This window comes from Alosa pseudoharengus, unplaced genomic scaffold (genome assembly GCF_046254945.1).
Source record: "Alosa pseudoharengus isolate Yale_2024_CS ecotype anadromous, Long Island Sound unplaced genomic scaffold, YU_APseudo_1.1 YU_APseudo_1.1_scf_20, whole genome shotgun sequence".
NCBI classification, from domain to species: Eukaryota; Metazoa; Chordata; class Actinopteri; order Clupeiformes; family Clupeidae; genus Alosa; species Alosa pseudoharengus.
In genome coordinates, this window is record NW_027468664.1 from 13,623,854 (window position 1) to 13,643,880 (window position 20,027).

At 43.3% G+C, this 20,027-nt stretch overlaps 1 protein-coding gene across 1 annotated transcript in view; it reads left to right on the forward strand.

Moving 5' to 3' along the window:
- mdfic (MyoD family inhibitor domain containing) overlaps positions 1 to 18,001 on the forward strand; it is a 32,053-nt gene extending 14,052 nt beyond the window's left edge. Inside the window, exons 4-5 of the mRNA XM_076296614.1 lie at positions 5,875 to 6,150; positions 14,434 to 18,001. Coding sequence (XP_076152729.1) covers positions 5,875 to 6,150; positions 14,434 to 14,684 — 527 coding nt within the window. The 3' untranslated portion in view covers positions 14,685 to 18,001. The remainder of the gene's footprint in view (positions 1 to 5,874; positions 6,151 to 14,433) is intronic.
- Positions 18,002 to 20,027: the final 2,026 nt, after the last annotated feature.

The window sequence follows — 20,027 nt, forward strand, 5'->3', positions numbered from 1 at the left end:
TTATAACATGCCTGCTCTCTTCAAACCTGTCCCCTTGCTCAATAAAGAAAGTCCTTGCTGCAGAGTTGGAAGGTCATACCATAAATGAGCTTTGATGTGCCGAAGGAAAATTTCAATCAGGAAGTCTTTGTAATAATATTCATTGTACATTTTCTTCTTTCCCCCTCTGCAATATAATTCCCCTGGTTTTGTTACTATAAATATGGGCATTGGGATATCTAATTTCTAATGAGAAAAAAAAATATGTATGTATATATATCCCCTCGGATTGAAAGGTAGAACCATGCCATTGGTGTTTGTGAAGAGGAGAAATGCTACCCCGGGCTGTGTTACTCCATGATGGGTGCTCTCTTGGTAGGTCAGTGCACATTTGCAAATTAGCATTTCAATCAGGCTAGGTAGGCAGGCCCCAAGAAGCCATAAAATATGTATTCATTATATATTTATATCCCCAATCCCAGAGATAAACAAATGGCATCACACACAAGCACTGCTAATTATTTTCCTTACATTTCAGAAAGAAAAGCATAACTTTCACCTACTAGTCTAATGATAATAATATGGGGGGGGGGACTATTTTTTCTTCTTCATTTTAGCCAGTTTGTTCCATTGCTCAGATGTAGCCTATCTATTTTGGGTTGTATCAGCATGGTGTTAGGAGAAATAGAAAGAGAGCTCTGCAATTTTGACTCCTTGAGCATATCAAATCCCTCAGCAGAGGGGACTATCATGATTCATTTGAGAAATGACACACACACACACACACACACACACACACACACACATACACATACATACACACGTGCACACAAAGACACACACACAAAACACACACACACATACAGTACACACACCCACATGTGGGTCCTGTGGTATGGGGTTATGTGTGCTTTTCTATGATTGTCTGGACCTCTCAGTCATTCCTGTCCTATTTTCTCTTCTTTGAAACAGGTAATAATAGTTTGCCATTGGCAGATAGTGGGGTTGTTCTGTTTAGCTAGATGGCATGACGTGACATGTGAATTACAGTATTTCCTGTGATGGACATTCTAATGGACCACGGCAAACATGTCTGCACTCTGCAGTGCAGGGATGAAATATTGAAGCGAGTGGAGCTGTGACAATATATCCCCCTGCTTCTCCACCTGTGTACTTTCCACCTTTCACACATCACACAGTTTCACAAAATTAGAGTTTGTCCTGGTTATAAACTCTGCTTTCACTCTCTTTCTGTCTCACTATCTCTTTCTCTCTCTCTTACACACACATTCACCATTTCTCTCTCTTTCTCCATCTCTCCCTCTCTTTCTGACACACACACACACACACACACACACACACACACCCTTTCTCTCTTCTCCATCTGTCTCTCCCCCTCTTGCTCTGACTTATTCCCAGAGTCTTGTTTATACCCTTTCCTGATTTGACATCCTTACATATTCCTTCCTGGGAGGTCTCTAATGTGTCCCCTATCTGAGTCTTTGGGGTACAATTGTAAACTCTTCCTATGGACCTATTTTCTGTGACACAAGGAAGCAGACAGTTGGGAATTTGGAAGGCAGGTAGCGGTGTTGCTGTCTTCTGCGGTGGTGGCGGGGGCATAGTGTTTATACACAGTTTTCCATATGGAGCTTCGTAGCGCATCCCGAAACGCCTGCACCCCCATCTAACCCCCCCCTCCCCCACCTCCTCAACTCGATGCTCCGGATCTGAGGTCCCCCGTGTGGCCTCATGGAGAGGGAGCCGTGGTGACAAATGGCAATTATATTTGTGTGTTCTTCAGGAATCCATCACGCGCTGGCCTTTTAAAAATGCTCCCGGGATAGTCTGGGGGGGGGGGGGTGCGGGGGTAGCTGGTTGGTTGTGCTTGTCAGAGACGCCGGCGACCAAATTGGGCAGGCTGCTTAGACAGTCAAGAACCGCTCATCCCCGGCTCCCACCCTGATGTGTTTGACAGAGTGTGCAGAGGGGGGTACCATGTTTTATTCACACAGCCACAAATGCACAGCACCCAACGGCTTGAGGAGAGCCAGAGGTGGCCCGACGCCTGCTCCTGAAAGAGATATCTATTATAAACATAAGAGTGGAGGGGAAAAAGCACACCATCAAGGTCTTCTAATGACGTGACCTGCCAGGTAGTGTGTGAGTTTGTATGTGTGTGTGTGCGTGTGCGTGTGCGTGTGCGTGTGCGTGTGCGTGTGCGTGTGCGTGTGTGTGTGTGTGTGTGTGTGTGTGTGTGTGTGTGTGTGTGTGTGTGTAGGTGTATTTCCTGCCCCCGTTTTATGAAATGCAAGTGTTTGTGGCTAACCACAAGTGTTTCCATTTAATAGCTTGTAATTATTTTATGCTGGGAGCGTCACTTGTTTACGTATCTCTGTGTGGTAAGGCTCTAATCTACCTCTTTTCCTCTCTCTCTCTCACCCTCTCTGCCCCCCCTCTTTCTGCCCCCCCCTCTCTCTCTCCCTCTCTCTCTCTCTCTGTTTGGGTGGGCTGGTTATACAGCAGCCTTGTCTGTTGGAAGTCTGTCAACTATGCTAGAGCTGTAACTATTGCGGCTGGATTTCACTCTCTCTTTTTTTTTTTCTTTGGAGCTTGTTTCGTAAGCTGAGTCTGTTGGCACTTCAGTGGTCTGAGGTCTCCGAATGTGGGGCCTGACACTGGACTGTGTCTCTGTGTGTGTAGGTGTATGTTTGTATGTTTGAGTTTGTGTGTGTGTGTGTGTGTCTGTGTATTTCTGTGTGTCTGTGTGTGTGTGTATGCACATGTGCATGGATACAACCTGCTGCACTGCTCTCAAGAATTCTAGACCACTGGGAACCAAAACTGCTGTGCTTGTGCACATTACCTTTTATGTGGTGGTTTTTTAAATAACCATGTTTATTTCCTAAATTGAAAGCTTGACTAGACTGTCCCTTTCAAACCTTCCTTTTTCCTCTCTCTCTCTCTCTCTCTCTCTCTCTCTCTTTCTTTCTCTTAAATTAAATTTCAAAAGTTGCTTTATTGACATGAGAAATATGCACTTGTACTGTTATACCAAAGCAATCATTATAGGATATGACATTACAACAAATACAGATACAGAACGTATTCACATTGGCATTGACTGGGCATACATTGCATGCTCTTTTGCTTCCTTTCTCCTTCTTCTCTGTTCCTCCAATAGCATCATCATTGGCATAACGCAGGACAGGTCGTGACCAGAGCATTAGAGAGATGAGAATGAGCTTGGGGAAGAACATAGAAAAAGCAGTTTGATGAACAGTAGATAATGGAATGCAATGAGATTACAAACAGAATCGCTGAACAATTGCTTTGTACGAGCTGTTCTAATAGACAGGCGAATTTTTGTGAATCACATTCAAGAATCCGTTCCGCAGTAAATTAGGAATCTCGGCTGTAACATGGGATGCCCTTTGGAATGTGTGCACTTTCTTGTATCAACTTCAGTTAATTAGAGGTTCACACACAGACCCAAACTATGATCCCTGTGCAGTGCTTGTTGCTGTGCCTATCTGGGCTTTGTCATTCAAGGTGGGTAGTGCGCGAAGTGTAGGGCTGCAAGTTCAATTTCCCCTCTTCTGTACGCCAGTCGGTCTAATTTGGTCTCAGAAGAGAGGTGGTCTCACAAGTCAAAACAAAATTTTTGTTTGTGGAGGTTTTTGTTATCCAATTCTGACAGATTTGCTGGTTGCAGAGACACACTCTCAGAGACACTACTCTTAATTGCATTGTTTAATATTTGCATCCATGTCAGGGGCCTCCCAGGCTCAGCTATTGTTAAAAAGCTGTGGGCTGGATTTTCCTTCTCTTGTTAACAGTAATTGTACACAGTTGAACACAGGCACACACACACACAAACACACACACACGCGCACGCACGCTCACACACACATACACACATACACACAAGTACACACTGATATGCATGCTGATAGACTCTCACGCACATCTGGATGCACACCTTTTCCCATACACATATGCCAACACACACACAGTCACACACACACACACATATACACCAACACACATGTGTTCACACATGCACACAAAAGGCGGCAAGAAAAAAAAGCTGAATGTTCACACCTCTGCTTTAGAGAAGTTCAAGTTCATGGCAAATGAAGGCGTTGACGAGCCGTCACTGAAGTTTGCCTGTGATTGCCGTCAGAGTGGGCTGTGCGTGTATGCGTGTGTGTGTGGGCTGTGCGTGTGTGTGTGCGTGTATATGTGTGTGTGTGGGCTGTGCGTGTATGTGTGTGTGTGTGTGTGCGTGTGCGTGTATGTGTGTGTGTGTGGGCTGTGCGTGTATGTGTGTGTGTGTGTGTGTGTGCGTGTATGTGTGTGTGTGTGGGCTGTGCGTGTATGTATGTGTGTTTGTGTGTGTGTACCTCTGCTCTCTCCTCCACCTCCGTGTGACTCCACATGAACCGGGCAAAGTGCCGAGATTGTGGAAAAATGTGGAAGAAGGAAAAAAAACAAAACAAGAAAAATGGAGAGGAAAGAAAGGAAGAAGCAAAAATGAAATGTAGAGAAAAGTGAAGAAATGAAGAGATAAGAATGAGGTGGGGGGTTGGAATGAATAATTCAGAGATTGCTCAGAATGTCACGTCGCTCGCGCTGTCTTTTTTGATTTCTGACGCAGATGGAAGGCAATGTGGAGATCCCAGTGGAGCTGAATAGGCACCTGTCCCCTCTACCTCTTCCTCATTTCCTCATCTCTCTCTCTGTCTCTCTCTTTCTCTCTCTCTGTCTTTCACTTTCTCTCTTTCCTCTATACCTCCTTTTAGCTTTCTTTCTCCTCTTCCTTTTCCTCTCTCAGATAGATGCCGTGCTGCGACCCACCATCTCTGTTTCACATGCACACACACACACACACACACATGTGCGCCATCATATTGCATACGATACTATGCACACACACACAGTGGCACCCACACTCCCACACACGCACACCAAACAATGCACACACACACACCCACACAAGTACACCAAACAAAGCACACAAACACACAGGCAATTGCATTAACTGTAATGGACTGAAGGAGCATGCGTTAGTGGTGAGTTTTTCTCGCTGCCAATTCATACCTCTGGAGAAGTAGAGTGAGGAGGAGGAGGAGGAAGATGAGCAATATGAGCTACACCTGCACTCTCTATGTTTGTCAGGGCTCAGTTGTCTGTATGCTGTTGTGATGTGTGGGGTCATTTGCCTCAGGGGGCAGAGTTCGGTTATGGGATGCTGTGTGTCTTTTTTTGTTTTGTTAGAATCACCTAAAGTCATTTGTGTCTCCCCACAATTATTAGGTAGTATCAGTACTGCTCTATTTTTAGCCTCTTGAAAAGGAAGTTACGGGTCATTTTGGTTTTCCTGCCAAAATCTTTCACCGTTAAGCCCAGTTCATTTTACAACTTAAAAGGAATCAATTGCATTTTTAATGTTACATCATAAAAATGATAGAAAAAAAGTAGTGTGCTGTGATTTTAAATGTCATCTCTATATTTAACTCAGTTTCTTTACCCACTGAGTAGCTTTGCCATATGTTCTCAATCCAGTCTTTATGATACTCAAGTTTGCACTCAAAACAGAAAACTTGGAAGTGCTGGGCCATTCTTTTCCAAACTGTATGAGTAGCTGCCCAGAGTTAATGCCTTTCAATTGCTATCAAGTGGACGCACTGTATGTGAATGCGAGAACACTTGTGTCTTTGTCATTGTGTGTTTGTGAGTTAATTAGACAGTTACCATGTGCAGACATCAAGAGAGGTGAATGCATATATTTGTGTATACGGCATATCGTTATTTGTGTGTGTGGATGTGTGTGTGTGTGTGTGGATCAAGATGCTTTTCTAAGCCATCCCTCTCACTCCCTTCCTGATGCAGCTCAGCCTCGGCCCCTGCCTCCCCTGAGCACCTCGTCGTCCTGTGAGGGAGACCCTGCCAGGCTTCAGAATGGCCTGCCAGTCGCCATGGGCAACGGTCACGGTGGGGCGCGGCCGGGCGCCACGGCAGCTGTGGAGCCCCGGAAGCAGCATATGTCGCCCGTCTCGCAGAAGATGCAGCGGAAGCTCCGCTCCAGCCTGTCTGTCAACTCGGACAGCAGCCGGAAAAGCAAAGGCAGCTCCACCGGATCACACAAGCCTGGCTCGTCACCAGAAGGTGTGTAACACATATATACATACACACACACACACATACACACACACACACACACACACACACACATATGTATACACACACACACACACACACACACACACATTTGTATACACACACACACACACACACACACACACATAAGCACAGAGACACACAATCATACACACATACACACACACACACACACACATACACATACACACACACAAACACACACACACACACACACACACACACACACACACACACACACACACACACACACAACCACAACCACAAAGTTCGTCTGGATCACTCAAGCCTTGCTGATCACCAGTGAGTTGTACATGTGATTACACACACAAACAAACTTACATACACAAAAAAACATACAGCTAGCAGCTCCACTTACACACATGGACACCATGTGGACATGCAAAAGTCAGTCATGCACTGGTGGAAACATTTACATTTATAAACACATGGGCACACATTAATACCTTACACCTATACAGACTGATACACACAGGTGAAAGATTTTGGCAGGAAAACCAAAATGACCCGTAACTTCCTTTTCAAGAGGCTAAAAATAGAGCAGTACTGATACTACCTAATAATTGTGGGGAGACACAAATGACTTTAGGTGATTCTAACAGACGGTCATTTGTTAACACAAGAACATGAACCACTCAGCCAGACGTTGATAGCAAGAATCCAACATTCTAAGCATCAACACATAGTACTGCACTATGATCCAAAGCAGCTTCACTCGAATTTGTAGGGTACTAAAAATGTGCACAGCAGCTAACCAAAGTGCAGTCGGTTCTCCCACCATTGTTTTGAAAATCACACACCTGACTGCTGCATCTGAAGGCCCACGCATACGTTATAGGCCTACGCCTATCACTCTACACGCCCCCTGATGCACATCACGTTTTAATTTGTTAGCTGGTCCTGCCTCCTTGCTCCCCAAAATGCCGTATTGTATGTGAACAGACACAGCAGGCCGGCAATGTTTCGCCTTGTTTGTAGACACACGATGTGGCATAAAGACGTCTCTTCTCCCCGTGAATGTTTCGTGATCTCTATCTAAAAACAGCTATTGTGTCCTGTTGAAGAGACCTCGGTTACACTTTACTTGACAATATCGACAGTGGCATGACACTGTCATGAACGTGTCATAAACAAGTCATAAATGTTTATGACATGCTTCTGTCATTAAGTGTCAATCGGTTTTTGTCATAACAAGTTAGGGTTGGGATTAGGGTTAGGTTTAGGGTTAGGATTAGGGTTAGAGGTTAGGATTAGGGTTCATGTGTCATGACAGTGTCATGTGTTCAGGACAGTGTCATGTCACTCTAATGTCGATACTGTCAAGTAAAGTGTTACCGAGACCTCTCCATAAATTATGTGTATACTTACTGTACACTTGCATACATAGTTGGTAAGGTCTCTAAGTAATCAAACAGATACTTCACCACTCAGATGATAGTATACATTTCTCTTAACTAAAAGAGGAAGGGAGGAAGGTGGTTTGTATGTATCTTCAATAGGATAAAAGAGGCATTGTATGCCTCTAGTTGTAAGTATACACTCCTCTTTGCAAAGAAGTCTGTTGTACACCAATCTCTTACAGGATGATGAGAAGAGTCTTAATCAAACCCTCTTCAGTACATACTTCTGTTAGTGCACATTAATGTTTAGCACATTCTCACAGACACATTTTCAGCAAATAGTATAGTATATAGTATAGTATATATACTCTTTTGATCCCATGAGGGAAATTTGGTCTCTGCATTTATCCCAATCTGTGAATTAGTGAAACACACACAGCACACAGTGTACACACAGTGAGGTGAAGCACACACTAATCCCGGCGCAGTGAGCTGCCTGCATCAACAGCGGCGCTCGGGGAGCAGTGAGGGGTTAGGTGCCTTGCTCAAGGGCAATTCAGCCGTGCCTACTGGTCGGGGTTCGAACCGGCAACCCTCCGGTTACAGTTCCGAAGTGCTAACCAGTAGGCCACGGCTGCCCCAAATGAGATGTTAAGTGCATATTCACCATCAACAAAAGGAACAGAAGATGTTGGTGCATTTCCCTGTTTAGTGCAACCTCTTATTTGCCTGAAATAGTGCAGAGGAGCCCAGTTGATACTGGGGGGCAGTGGAGTGGGGTTGGTGGGGGTTTGTCTTGTGCGATGACAAGCAGCATGGGGTAATGAATGTGGCATCAGCGCCGGCGGTAATGGTCACCAAGGTGCGACCTCTTAACAAGGCACCGGCATGCCAGGAGCCCACTAAGTGTCAACCCCTCTGCTGGATGGACTTTCTACCCCACCTCACCCCAACACCTCACAACACTACACTACACCTTACCTTAGCCCACCACCCTGCCCATCTATACAGCCCCCTACCCCCTTTTCATCCTTATCTAGTGTTCTCATATTCTGCTCGTACTTTCTTCTCTTCTCGCCATTTCCCCTCCTCCTCCTCACCTCCTTTCCTAACAGTGTTCCCTCATTACTTCTACCTCCCTGTGCTTGTGATGTGAATCAGACACCTCCAGGTCTCTCTCTCTCTCTCTCTCTCTCTCTCTCTTTCTTTCCTCTCTTTTTTGCTGGCTTTCATGTCTTGTTTCTCTGTATGGGCATCTTAATCACAAGAGGTCTTGGTAGATAGTACATGGCTTGCTGCTAAAATGAGTGAATGCTTATATTTAGTGATCTTGTGTCATTATATCTCACTTTTAATTGTATTTTTTTCTTTTTCTGTACAATCAAAGTTGAATTGTTTTCTGCGTGTACTTTTAACTCGTGGACCTTGCTTGTTTCTGTGTTCTGTTGAATACAACTCTGGCATGAAAAAAATGTCTGATGTCTGATACCTGTGTACAAACAGTTCTGGTGCTTTCTGTAATTAGTAAACATATTGTTTTGTCGGAGACAAAAAAAACAAAAAACAGCTATGTGAGTGCAAAGCGAAGGTGTCTTCTTTCAGAGCAGACTTCATAAACCCAAGGCTTGCATCTTTAAAGGCATCACATGTTCCATATCTTTATCAGTGAGGATGTGAGAAGGGGGGGGGGGGGCACACCAAGCTTTTCTCTCTTTAGCGAGGCCTCTCAGAAAAGAGCTTTTGTGTTGGATTGTTTGTAGGATTGAATCTGTGAATCAATATGCTGGCGTTCAAGTGTTTATTTCCCACTGGAGAACAGCAAGCTGTTGTGATGTAGTGTTTACATGGATTACCATAATCTGTTTGCCTGTGAAATTAGCTCCTAAACAGCCCTCGGAAAACATAAGAATAAAGCTTTACAAGAACTCTGCTCAGGGGATCTCGTTTGTGTGTGTGTGTGTGTGTGCGTGTGTGTGTGTGTGTGTGTGTTTGGGGGTGGCTCATGTTGTTGGCACTGTTACAAAGTGATGATAACAGCAAGCCTGTTGGATAGAAGGGAAAAAAAAACGTGTAAATTGGAAGCTTTGTTTTTTTTTGAAGAGGTGAAGACCTTTTGAGCTTTGTAAATATATCTTTATTTGTGTGTGTGTGTGTGTGAGACAGAGAGTTGGTTTTTAGTCCACGTCTGAATAAAAATCAAAGAAAGCTTTCATGCTTGCCCTTTTTTTCCATTTGGTTCATCTGCCTTCTTGTGTACTTTCAACATTTATTTGCCTGTCTATCACTCAAAAGTTTCTTTTCTGCCTGTCTCAGAAATTTGAATCCATCTCTTTCACATTTCCACTGTCAGTAGCGGCTTTCTCTCTTTAAAGCCTCCTCCCTCCCTCCCTCCTTCCCTCCCTCTTCCCTCCTCTCTCTCACCCCATCCTGCATCCCCCCCTTTAATTTGGATGTTTTCTCAGCTCTCAGGGCATCGCCTCTTCCAGCTTGTTTTATGTCAGGCTGTTCCTCTTTTTGATGTGGGCCCTCGCCAGTTTTCCAGATGTCTCTGGCCATTTCCTCCCCAGCTGCCGCACCACTCTCCCCAGGCCCCGCCCAGCCGGCCGACTCGGGCCGTCCGGCGAGATCGCCTGACATAAAACATGAACACGCACCAGGCAACAGCAGCTTCCTTCATGTGGGCAGTTATGCAGAGCCGATACTGGCCCTTTGGAGTGCCTTGGTCCGTCCGACTGCTCGCTTGTGCCCTGCCCCCTGTGTGTGTGTGTGTGTACGTGTCTGTGTGTGTGTGTGTGTCTGTGTGTGTGTGTGTGTGTGTGTGTGTGTGTGTGTGTGTGTTTGTATATGTGTATGTGTGTGCATGTGTGTGTATGAGGCATGACTCCCCGAGACTTGAGCTAATGGCCGGCAATGAATTATATATCCAACAGAATAGGGAAGTGAGTGTGGGGGTTTGTGTGAGCATGTATGTTTAGATACAGCCTACTGTAGCAATGGGGTGTGTCAGTGTTGAAAGTTATTCAGCTGTGTTCAAGTGTATCCTCTTTTTTTCATAGCATTTTTGGACAAGCAGGGTATGGGGTTTGGTTTCATGTAGTGTTGTTTGTGAACAGCAGTCCTGTTTTACATTGAAATGATATGCATCCATAAGTATCAAGTGCAACACCCCATGTGTTTGGTCTAATGAGTTCTCAATAGCCTGGAGAAGTGTGGGTTTCTCAGGGGCTTCGATGTTGAAATATTCATCATATCACGCTAAGCATATTCATTTACTCGTCACTATTTTTTCCCCTTGCAGTAATCAGATGTGTTTCATACTTTACTTTTGAAACTATCTGACACACACACGCACACACACACACACACACACTAACACTCACACACATTCCACATTGCGTTTCAAGTTCACATTAGAACACCACTGGTCAGTGCTAGCATTTGTAATGAAAAAATATCACTTTGATTAATCAAACATGAGAATCCTGCAGTCTTAGGTCCTGGCCGCACCCATTCCTCCTCTTCATTTCATTCCTCCCTGGATCTTTCTCTATCCCCCTCTCTTACTTTCATTTCCCTCTCCTTTAATTTCCTTTCCTCTTCAATCATCAGTCTTTACCTCTCTCTCCTCTGTCCATTTGTCTCAATCTATAAAGCAAAAGTGTTCTGATTAGCTGTTTGTAATGACATTTTCCTGATCTATCGCTCTTGTCTTTTGCTCCCCTTCTGGGTATGTGTGTGTTTATGTGTTGTGTGGGTGTGTTTGCTGTTAGCCTCTTTTCTCTCTCTCGCTCTCTCTCGCTCTCTCTTTCTCTCTCTTTCTCTCTTTCTCTCTCTCTCGCTCTTTCTCTCTCCTCTCTCTCTCGCTCTTTCTCTCTCGCTCTCTCTCTTTCTCTCTCTTGCTCTCTCTTTCTCTCTCTCTCGCTCTTTCTCTCTCCTCTCTCTCTCGCTCTTTCTCTCTCCTCTCTGTGTGTGTTTATCTGATAAGGCATTGGCTCCCATGGGTTCTGGCCAGGAACAGGTGTAATATCATTGCCACCACACTAAATGAATTACTCTCAGCTGGCTCTGTTTCTGACGGGGGGTCTTTATCTCGCCACGACGCCCCTGTAAATTCTCCATTGGACGCTTCATCAGATTAAGTTACGCGACACGCCGTGTCATTCTCACTAACCTCTCACTGCTCACACTTCTGTGCGACTCTATACCATGCAGTAGTGGAGTGGACTCAGCTGACTCCCTCTTGTGTTAACATCAGCTTGTCTGTGTGTTTGCCTGCCATTGATTTGCCCTATAAACAGTGTGCATAATATTGGTTTCCTCAGGCCTTTTAAAACACACACTTTGATTGCGGGACAGATGTAAATATCGGCACAGCATTTGTGTCTGCGAACGCAAACACACATGACTTTTACAGTCAGTCCCGGCTTAATTAGTTTTCGGCTGTTTTGTTGACGCCTTGGATGTAGATGACATGAAGGCTTAGCGCATCCACTTATTGCCTGTAGTGTTCTAGTGTTTTTTTCTCTGCTTTTGTTTGGCTATTGATGAATTAAGACAACGGTCATGGTCTTATTAGGGCATTTTAGCAACCCGAGGTGCTTCAAAGCCAAACCTCATGTAAATCTATATTAAATGAGGGTTCCCAAACAAATTAAAAGGACTTGATTGTATGGGCAGTGAGGCCAATATTATTGTCATCATCATTATCATCATCATCATCATCACTGTTGAAGCTCTGGGACCTACCACTATAAAATCCATAAATTTATTGATTTCCTTTGGTTTCTTTAGTGTACCTTGGTCATTATGAGAAAGAATAAAAAACGGAACTCTAGCCTCATACAGCGAAACTCAGGAAGGGCATTTTTTTGTTCCTACAAGTCAGCGGAAACAACGGTAATTTTGACCTCCTGCCGTGTGGCTACATCGAAAGGGTCTGGATGGAGGTTAAATGTTAATCAGTGGCGACAGAAGCGTCGGGCATTAGCACGCCAATTTGCCAGCCAGAAATCTCAGGGACGTTGCTAATCAGCTTTGCGTGATCAGGCCCATGTGCGTTTGCATGATAATGCCTCCATTATGCCTTCCAAAGCCGCTAATCAACTCACCGAAAAAAAAGTGGAAATTCGGCGCCCCTCAGTTTCCTCTCCGCCTTGATCGCTCCTCCTCTTCCTCCTGCTCCTCTTCATCCTTCTTTTACACACACACACACACACACACACACACACACACACACACACACGCGCACACACACACAGACAGACAGAATCCCGGAAAAACATATGGCCATACTCAAATGCTGGACATGTAATGCATGCGTGTGGTCCCTTTTGCATAGAAACACACGGTAACACTTTACTTGACGGGTGAGTTCATAACACATTCAAAGCAGCTGTCATAAACTGCACATAAAGCATTCATGACTGTTTCATGAGACATGACTCAACATTCATACCGACCCTGTCATGTATGTGGAAGACAGAACAATGACAACTTGTCAAAATAAAAGTCCAACAATCGCAAAGCATCATTGCCGTTTTTGTCCCAAACCTCTTACCTGATCATGTCACATCTGAGTCAATGGGCTACTCCAGTGCCAAAAAGACATGGTCAAGCAAATAATTTTTGTTTCATAAAAACATATTTGTTTTATGATGTAACCTTTGCAGATGATTTCTCATCTTTTGCTACTGGGAATGTCCTACCATTCCAGGTTACACAAATGCGGGTCAGCTGAATGTAGGCTAGTTTACCTCCCAGTGTTAAACTCAGTGATTATGAATACTTCATAACTTGTATAGTAAAGTGACATTAGATGTAGACTTCATAAGATATTCATGAAATATTTAGCCCATTGACTCAGATGTGACTTGATCAGGTAAGAGGTTTGAAACAAAAACGGCAATGCTGCTTCGCGATTGTTGGACTTTTATTGGTAACACTTTACTTGACGGGTGAGTTCATAACACATTCATAGCAGCTGTCATAAAATGCACATAAAGCATTCATGACTGTTTCATGAGACATGACTCAACATTCATACCAAACCTGAATGGATGAATGTGGAAGACAGAATGACGACAACTTGTCAAAATAAAAGTCCAACAATCGCAAAGGTAAACTAGCTATTCAGCTGACCCATATTTGTGTAACCTGGATACCATTCATTTAATCTCTCCAGCCTTTGTAAATATTTCATGAATATCTTCATCGAATGTCACTTTACTATACAAGTTGTGAAGTATTCGTAATCACTGAGTTTAACGCTGGGAGGTAAACTAGCCTACATTAAGCTGACCCGTATTTGTGTATCCTGGAACGGTTAGACATTCCCAGTAGCAAAAGATGAGAAATCATCTGCAAAGGTTACATCATAAAACAAATACATTTTTATGAATCAAAAATTATTTGCTTGACCATGTTCTGTCTTTTTGGCACTGGAGTAGCCCATTGACTCAGATGTGACGTGATCAAGTAAGAGGTTTGGAACAAAAACAGCAATGCTGCTTTGCAATTGTTGGACTTTTATTTTGACAAATTGTCGTCGTTCTGTCTTCCACATTCATGAAAGGTTTGGTATGATGTTGAGTCATGTGTCATGCAACAGTCATGAATGCTTTATGTGCAGTTTATGACAGCTGCTATGAATGTGTTATGAACTCACCAGTGTTACCACACGCACATGAACATCTCAATTGCAACATAGCCTGATGGACTGATATCTATTCTACTCTTTAAATCCTGTAATTTCACAACTTTTTCCTTAAATACTGTCATTTCACCCCTCCCAAACTGTTGTTTTAGTTATCATTATTGTTATTTGATTTCTTTTTGTTTTGTTTTTTTGTTTTTCCCTTGTTTACCCTTACACCCCCTTCCTGCTCCGGTGCCTGGCGGCTGGCGTCTCCAGACTGCTGCGTGCACTGCATCCTGGCGTGCCTGTTCTGCGAGTTCCTGACACTGTGCAACATGGTGGTGGCGCAGGCGTCGTGCGGCACATGCACCTCGGAGGCCTGCTGCTGTTGCTGCTGCGCCGACGACCTGGGCGACGACTGCAACTGCCCCTGCGATATGGACTGCGGCATCATGGATGCCTGCTGCGAGTCCTCCGACTGTCTGGAGATATGCATGGAGTGCTGCGGCATCTGCTTCCCCACATAAGAAGAGCGGGTGCTTGCTTGCTCTGGGGGGGGGGGGGGCAAATGGAGATATGCCCCTCTTACTTCACACGCACATATGAACACACACACACACACACACACACACACACACACACATACACACACATACACACAAACACCAACTGACTCAACCATTGACTACAACAGGAGGAAGAGACACATGGGAGATGGAGTGAGAAAGAGTGTGTGAACACATAGGTGTGCTTATATGCCTTTATTCATGGATGTGTGTGTGTGTGTGTGTGTGTGTGTGTGTGTGTGTGTGTGAGAGAGAAAAGGGGTTGGAATTGGTCACAATTTTTCATTTACAAAACCATCTTTTCAGGCCATTGAAAAACATCTCCCAATTCTCTCTTCCATCAGTCAAGCCATCCAAAGAAAGACTCAACTGATACATGATATCATAGTATACTCAAAGTATAGGAATAACACATAAAAGTTACATTTAATGCTGTACATGTACATCAAAAATATGCTATGTTATGCTTAATACCTTATATTGCTTTACATTCAGTTCTTTTGCTGTCGTTTCAACTGAATCATTTCAAGAAGTTCTACCGATTCTACCTGCATTGCCAAAGGACTCCCATGGAACCTTTGTTTTGTTATGAAATCTGTTATATTCAGTAGTTCGCTTACTTACACTAGAGGACCTAAGTTAAAACCGTCTTTTCCTGAATGACATGGTCACAGACTGTTGACTGGTCACCTTTAGGAATTTGTGGCCATGAAGGCCTGCTCCTTAGCATTGATGGCTTTGAAGTCATCACCTTGATGACCTCATCATTGGGCTGTTTCTAAAGCAGTAATCAGTCAGTCTAATGAGATTTTGTCAAACTACTTTTAAGTCTACTGTAAGCTTTCAATATTTTGGTCACAGCCAGCATCAAACTGGTGCCCAATTGTGGACTTCACAAGCAATCTTTTATGCCAGATAATTCAGCATCACCAACACTATACTGTATGTTATGAGCCCAATTCTTCTGCAGTTATTCTCTGTACTGATTTCAAATTCTGGCCGAATGACTCAATGAGATAATAACCCTATTGATGTCTTTTGCGTGGATATATGGTCCCTTTTTAATAATTTCTTAGCAGTTTACTTAACAATATTTTATTTTCCTTCAGTTGTCTTGCCTATATATGTTTTTTGTTTAACCCACAGTCATCAAAAGGTTTTATAGGGGTTAAACACAATTCTTATGTGTTAATAGTTTGTAATGCACTTTAACCTGCAGTATTAAAATGTTTGTAATGCTATCCAAAAAAGGTGGATGCAAACTCAAAAAGAATTAATGTGTTCTCATACCTGACCAAGAGGTGACCTATAGTCAGATGCTAGTACATATTTGATTGGAATATTTTAGCATATTGAGGTGAATCAGTGTAGTTTAAATATAACCCAGTCATTAGATACTAGATTTAAACCAGAGAATCAAAAGATCAGTATTTTTGTATTTTTTCTAATTCCATCTACTACAGTATCTCCTTTAGAAAGAAACTATCCAAGGAAATCCCCTTCCACAAAGAGTTCTAGGGGTTTTTTTCACTCTCTTTGGTGTAATTTATTGCATTTTTGTTGACTGTCAAGGTTTACATGCTCACTAGTCAACAAGAACGAAAAACAAAGCCTTCAGGTGATTCTAGTTGCGTAACTGACATCCATATGCCACTACATAGAGTAGATATGGCACCCCTGCCTCTCTCACTAATGAAATGCTTTCGGCCGACACGTGCAGGGGAAGAAGTGGTTAGGCAATTAATGAATGGTGATGGAGGCAGATGAGCTCGCAATTCTGTGCATTTTTATGGCAATTTCATTTTCATATGCAAGATATGTGAAATCCTCTGCAATTTCATGGAAACGGATTCCATAGAACCTTGTTACTGAAGAATGGGAATGACTGACTGGTCTTGAATCATTACCGCAATGCCAATCATTTTAGTGAAACTTTTTTTTTTTAAAGTCAGAAATCATCCTTGCTGTGGACAATGTCACTTCCTAAAAAAGTCTCAGTGGATCCATTATAATATGGTCATCCATTCCCTGTAGTAAATGTTTGAATAATGGCAGACACTAACTCTTCCTCTGTAAGCTTAGATGAGTCTGTATTCCTATTCTGTCTTTTAAGTGTCAGACAAGTATTTTTGTTTACGTTAAGTGCATTTACTGGATCATCCCAAAGAGATGCCTGGGGAAATATTGGAATTAGATATATTTCTTTTACCAGACACATTGTTATATTGTTGAAATGTTCAAATACAGCACCTGATGGAACTGACCTGACCTGATGGAGGGGAAAAAAACAATAGAAACTCTGGAAACCTATTCAATACAGGGTGAATATAACAGATTTTTTTTAGTGAATAGCATACTGTCAATATAGTCATTTGTTGACATTGTGAACATATTTGTTTGATTACGTTATATTTTTGGACTGAGTTTTAGAGCTTTTTTTTCTCTAGATCTTTTTGGGTGTACTCTAAGGTGATGCAGACGTTTCTAGCAAGTCATCACATCTGTTTCATCAGCCATGTAATGTGCCATGCACTTGGGAGAAAACATTAGTATTTTTTGTGGTGCTCTGTCTTCCTCTGTCATATCTGCTCTCTGTTGTGCAGTGAGTCAGAACCTAATACACCTGACCTTATTCAGGTAAGCAAGATTGGATTCAGGACACACACAAAAAAATCATGCACTTCTAAAGACATTTTTGAGTTCCCCTGTTGGAGAGATATTTTAGTTGCAATTGAAAACTCGCTGAAGGGTTATTTCAAGAAACTTTCTGACTTAAGTGGCATTCGGTGTTTATCCTTTTTTGAAATTTATTACACCCTTCAGACTCAAGATTTCAGAGTATTTTTTGCAAACAATCTAAGTCTGAGTGCAGTCAAACAGTGTACTGTAGTTGCAGAATTTTGGACTGAGAAAGTTCATGTTTTTGTGAGTTTAGAGTTTGTTTTTTTATCACTGAGAGTAGATATTTAAGGGGAAGGCTAATCACCTCTGGTTTGATTGATTGATTCATTACAACTCAAAAGAGTCCTACTGGAAACTATGGGAGGTGCCGCAGGCAGAGAAATACTCAACAGGAATAATGTGAAGAATTGTTTTTTTTTTTTTTCCAGAGCATGGTTATTTAGTAGTACATGTATTTATCTACTTTTATCTCTCTCCCCAAAAGTAAGGTATAGTTTATTCTCTGCACAATTCATTTCCTCAGCATACTGTATATTAACCCTGTTGTCCATGAAGTAGATCACTAAGGTCTTAATAAATCTTGAGAATACATGTAATCCAGTTGTCTTTGGTCTGTCAATGCACATTTTCTCCATGACTTGTTATAGCACATAATTCTACATCAGTCTGTCTTCTTGTCTCTTTACTCCCTCTAACTGTCGCATTAAAGGAGCAGTCTGTGATTCTAATCACGTTACCTTTTCATCAGATTTCACAAATTGCTCCTCGAGGTCTGTCCAATCAGTGTTCATACACTGTCAAAGATTGTCAGATGTGTGAGTTCAAGTAGTGTGGACTGTATGTGGAAGAGTTCATTTCCATATGGTAGTCCAGGAAAGCAATTGAGTTGGGGAAGAAATGGGTTCTGCACTGTACTGAAAAGAGGAATTGCTGTATGTTCCAGTGCCACCTATCCTCTCACAAACACTGGATGGACAGACCTATCATTGGGTTTTTTCTTCATTGAATAGACCTCGGATTGTAGTGGTACTCCATAATCCGTCTCTATCGTGTTGCTGCTGTTGATCTTCTAGTTGTGCACTTGGTGGATATGATGTCTCAGACTTATATGGAGCTTGACAGCAGCAGAGTGCAAACCTGTGGGTGTGTCGTGCAGATCTCGATTACGGTCAGTCTTAGTGGAGAGGAGGAGAGGTACTGGACAGAGAAGAGAGAGATGAGGGGACGAGTCACTGTAAGGCGATCATACACAGAGAAACATTTTGAGCAATGTCTCCAGGCAGAGTTCCTGACCAATGGTGTTCAAGCACTTTCCCATTGCTATTAGGCAAGATTATGGTGTACTGCTGGTGCAGCTATTTCACAAAAAACATCTTAGAAAAGGGGAAAAATGCAACTCTGCTTCCTTCATGGCACATCCAATTTATTTAACTGACGTTTCGGTCAGTCAGAACTTCATCGTTGATGTTAGGCAACATTTTTCTTATCTGGAGAACTCCGCCCTCTGTTAGGATGCCGATCACGTCGCCATGGTATCCTGAACACAGGGACACGGCCGTCCGACACAAGAAAGGGGAAGGGGGGCATGAGGGTCGGGCCTGAGTACAGCCCTCCTGCTGAGCGACATAAACCTCTGACCTTTGCCAGACATCCCCCTTCACCTCTCAATTACCCCCCTCTTTTACCCCCCCCCCCCTTTCTGCACCTTCACCCCCTACTGTCCCACCTGCTGATGCAGAGACCTTCTCTCTCTCTCTCTCTCTCTCTTTCATTTTTTCTCCTTTTGTCATTTTCTGCCCCGCTACGTCGCTGTTTCGCCCCAGCATATTACCATCTGATTTCACTAATGGATCCAGACCATATTGGCAGCAGGGCCACAATCACATGGGAGCATTCTTAGCCCAGACACATTCTCAGCTCACCTCTCCTCTCCTCTCCTTCGTTCCCTCCATCCCTTCCTCCACCCACCATCCTCCCGTTTTTCCCTCTTTTTATAAGAGAATGGACACTGGGAAGAGGCGGCGGAGTGAAAACTCCAGGTAAGTGTTCGCTGACCTTTTCACAAAGTCGCTCACCTTTTCTCTCCTTCAATCAATCCCCGACAGCTCTCCACCGTGTGCCTGCGCTTGTAATGTCACAATTAAGGAGGTGTCATTGTGTCATTGTTTCCCTCTCTGTCCCTTTCTCTTCTCCCTCTCTTTCTCTCTCGCTCTCTCTATCCCTTCAGCTACCCCTCTCTCCCTCTCTCCCTCTCTCTCTCTCTCTCCCCATATCTATATGCATGTGGAGGTCTGAGAGCATATGTGTGGCTCAGTGGACCTCAGGTCATTTCGCTTACAATATTAAATAAGTCATTAGGGTGCCACGGCCACACTAGTGCCCAATGCTCTCCCCCACTCCTCCTTCTGGCCCCATCATCATTCTCTCTCTCTCTCTCTCTTTCTGAAAATGAATATCTGCTGCCCTTAGCCATGGGACCAAATTACCACATCTACACCCCCCCCCACACACACACACACACACGCACACACTTCTTTCTCTTGCAGTCGCCCATTTTTATCACTGAAGTTAAATGTAATTTTTAAAAAAAGCAACATAATAATAACATACATGACAAGATTA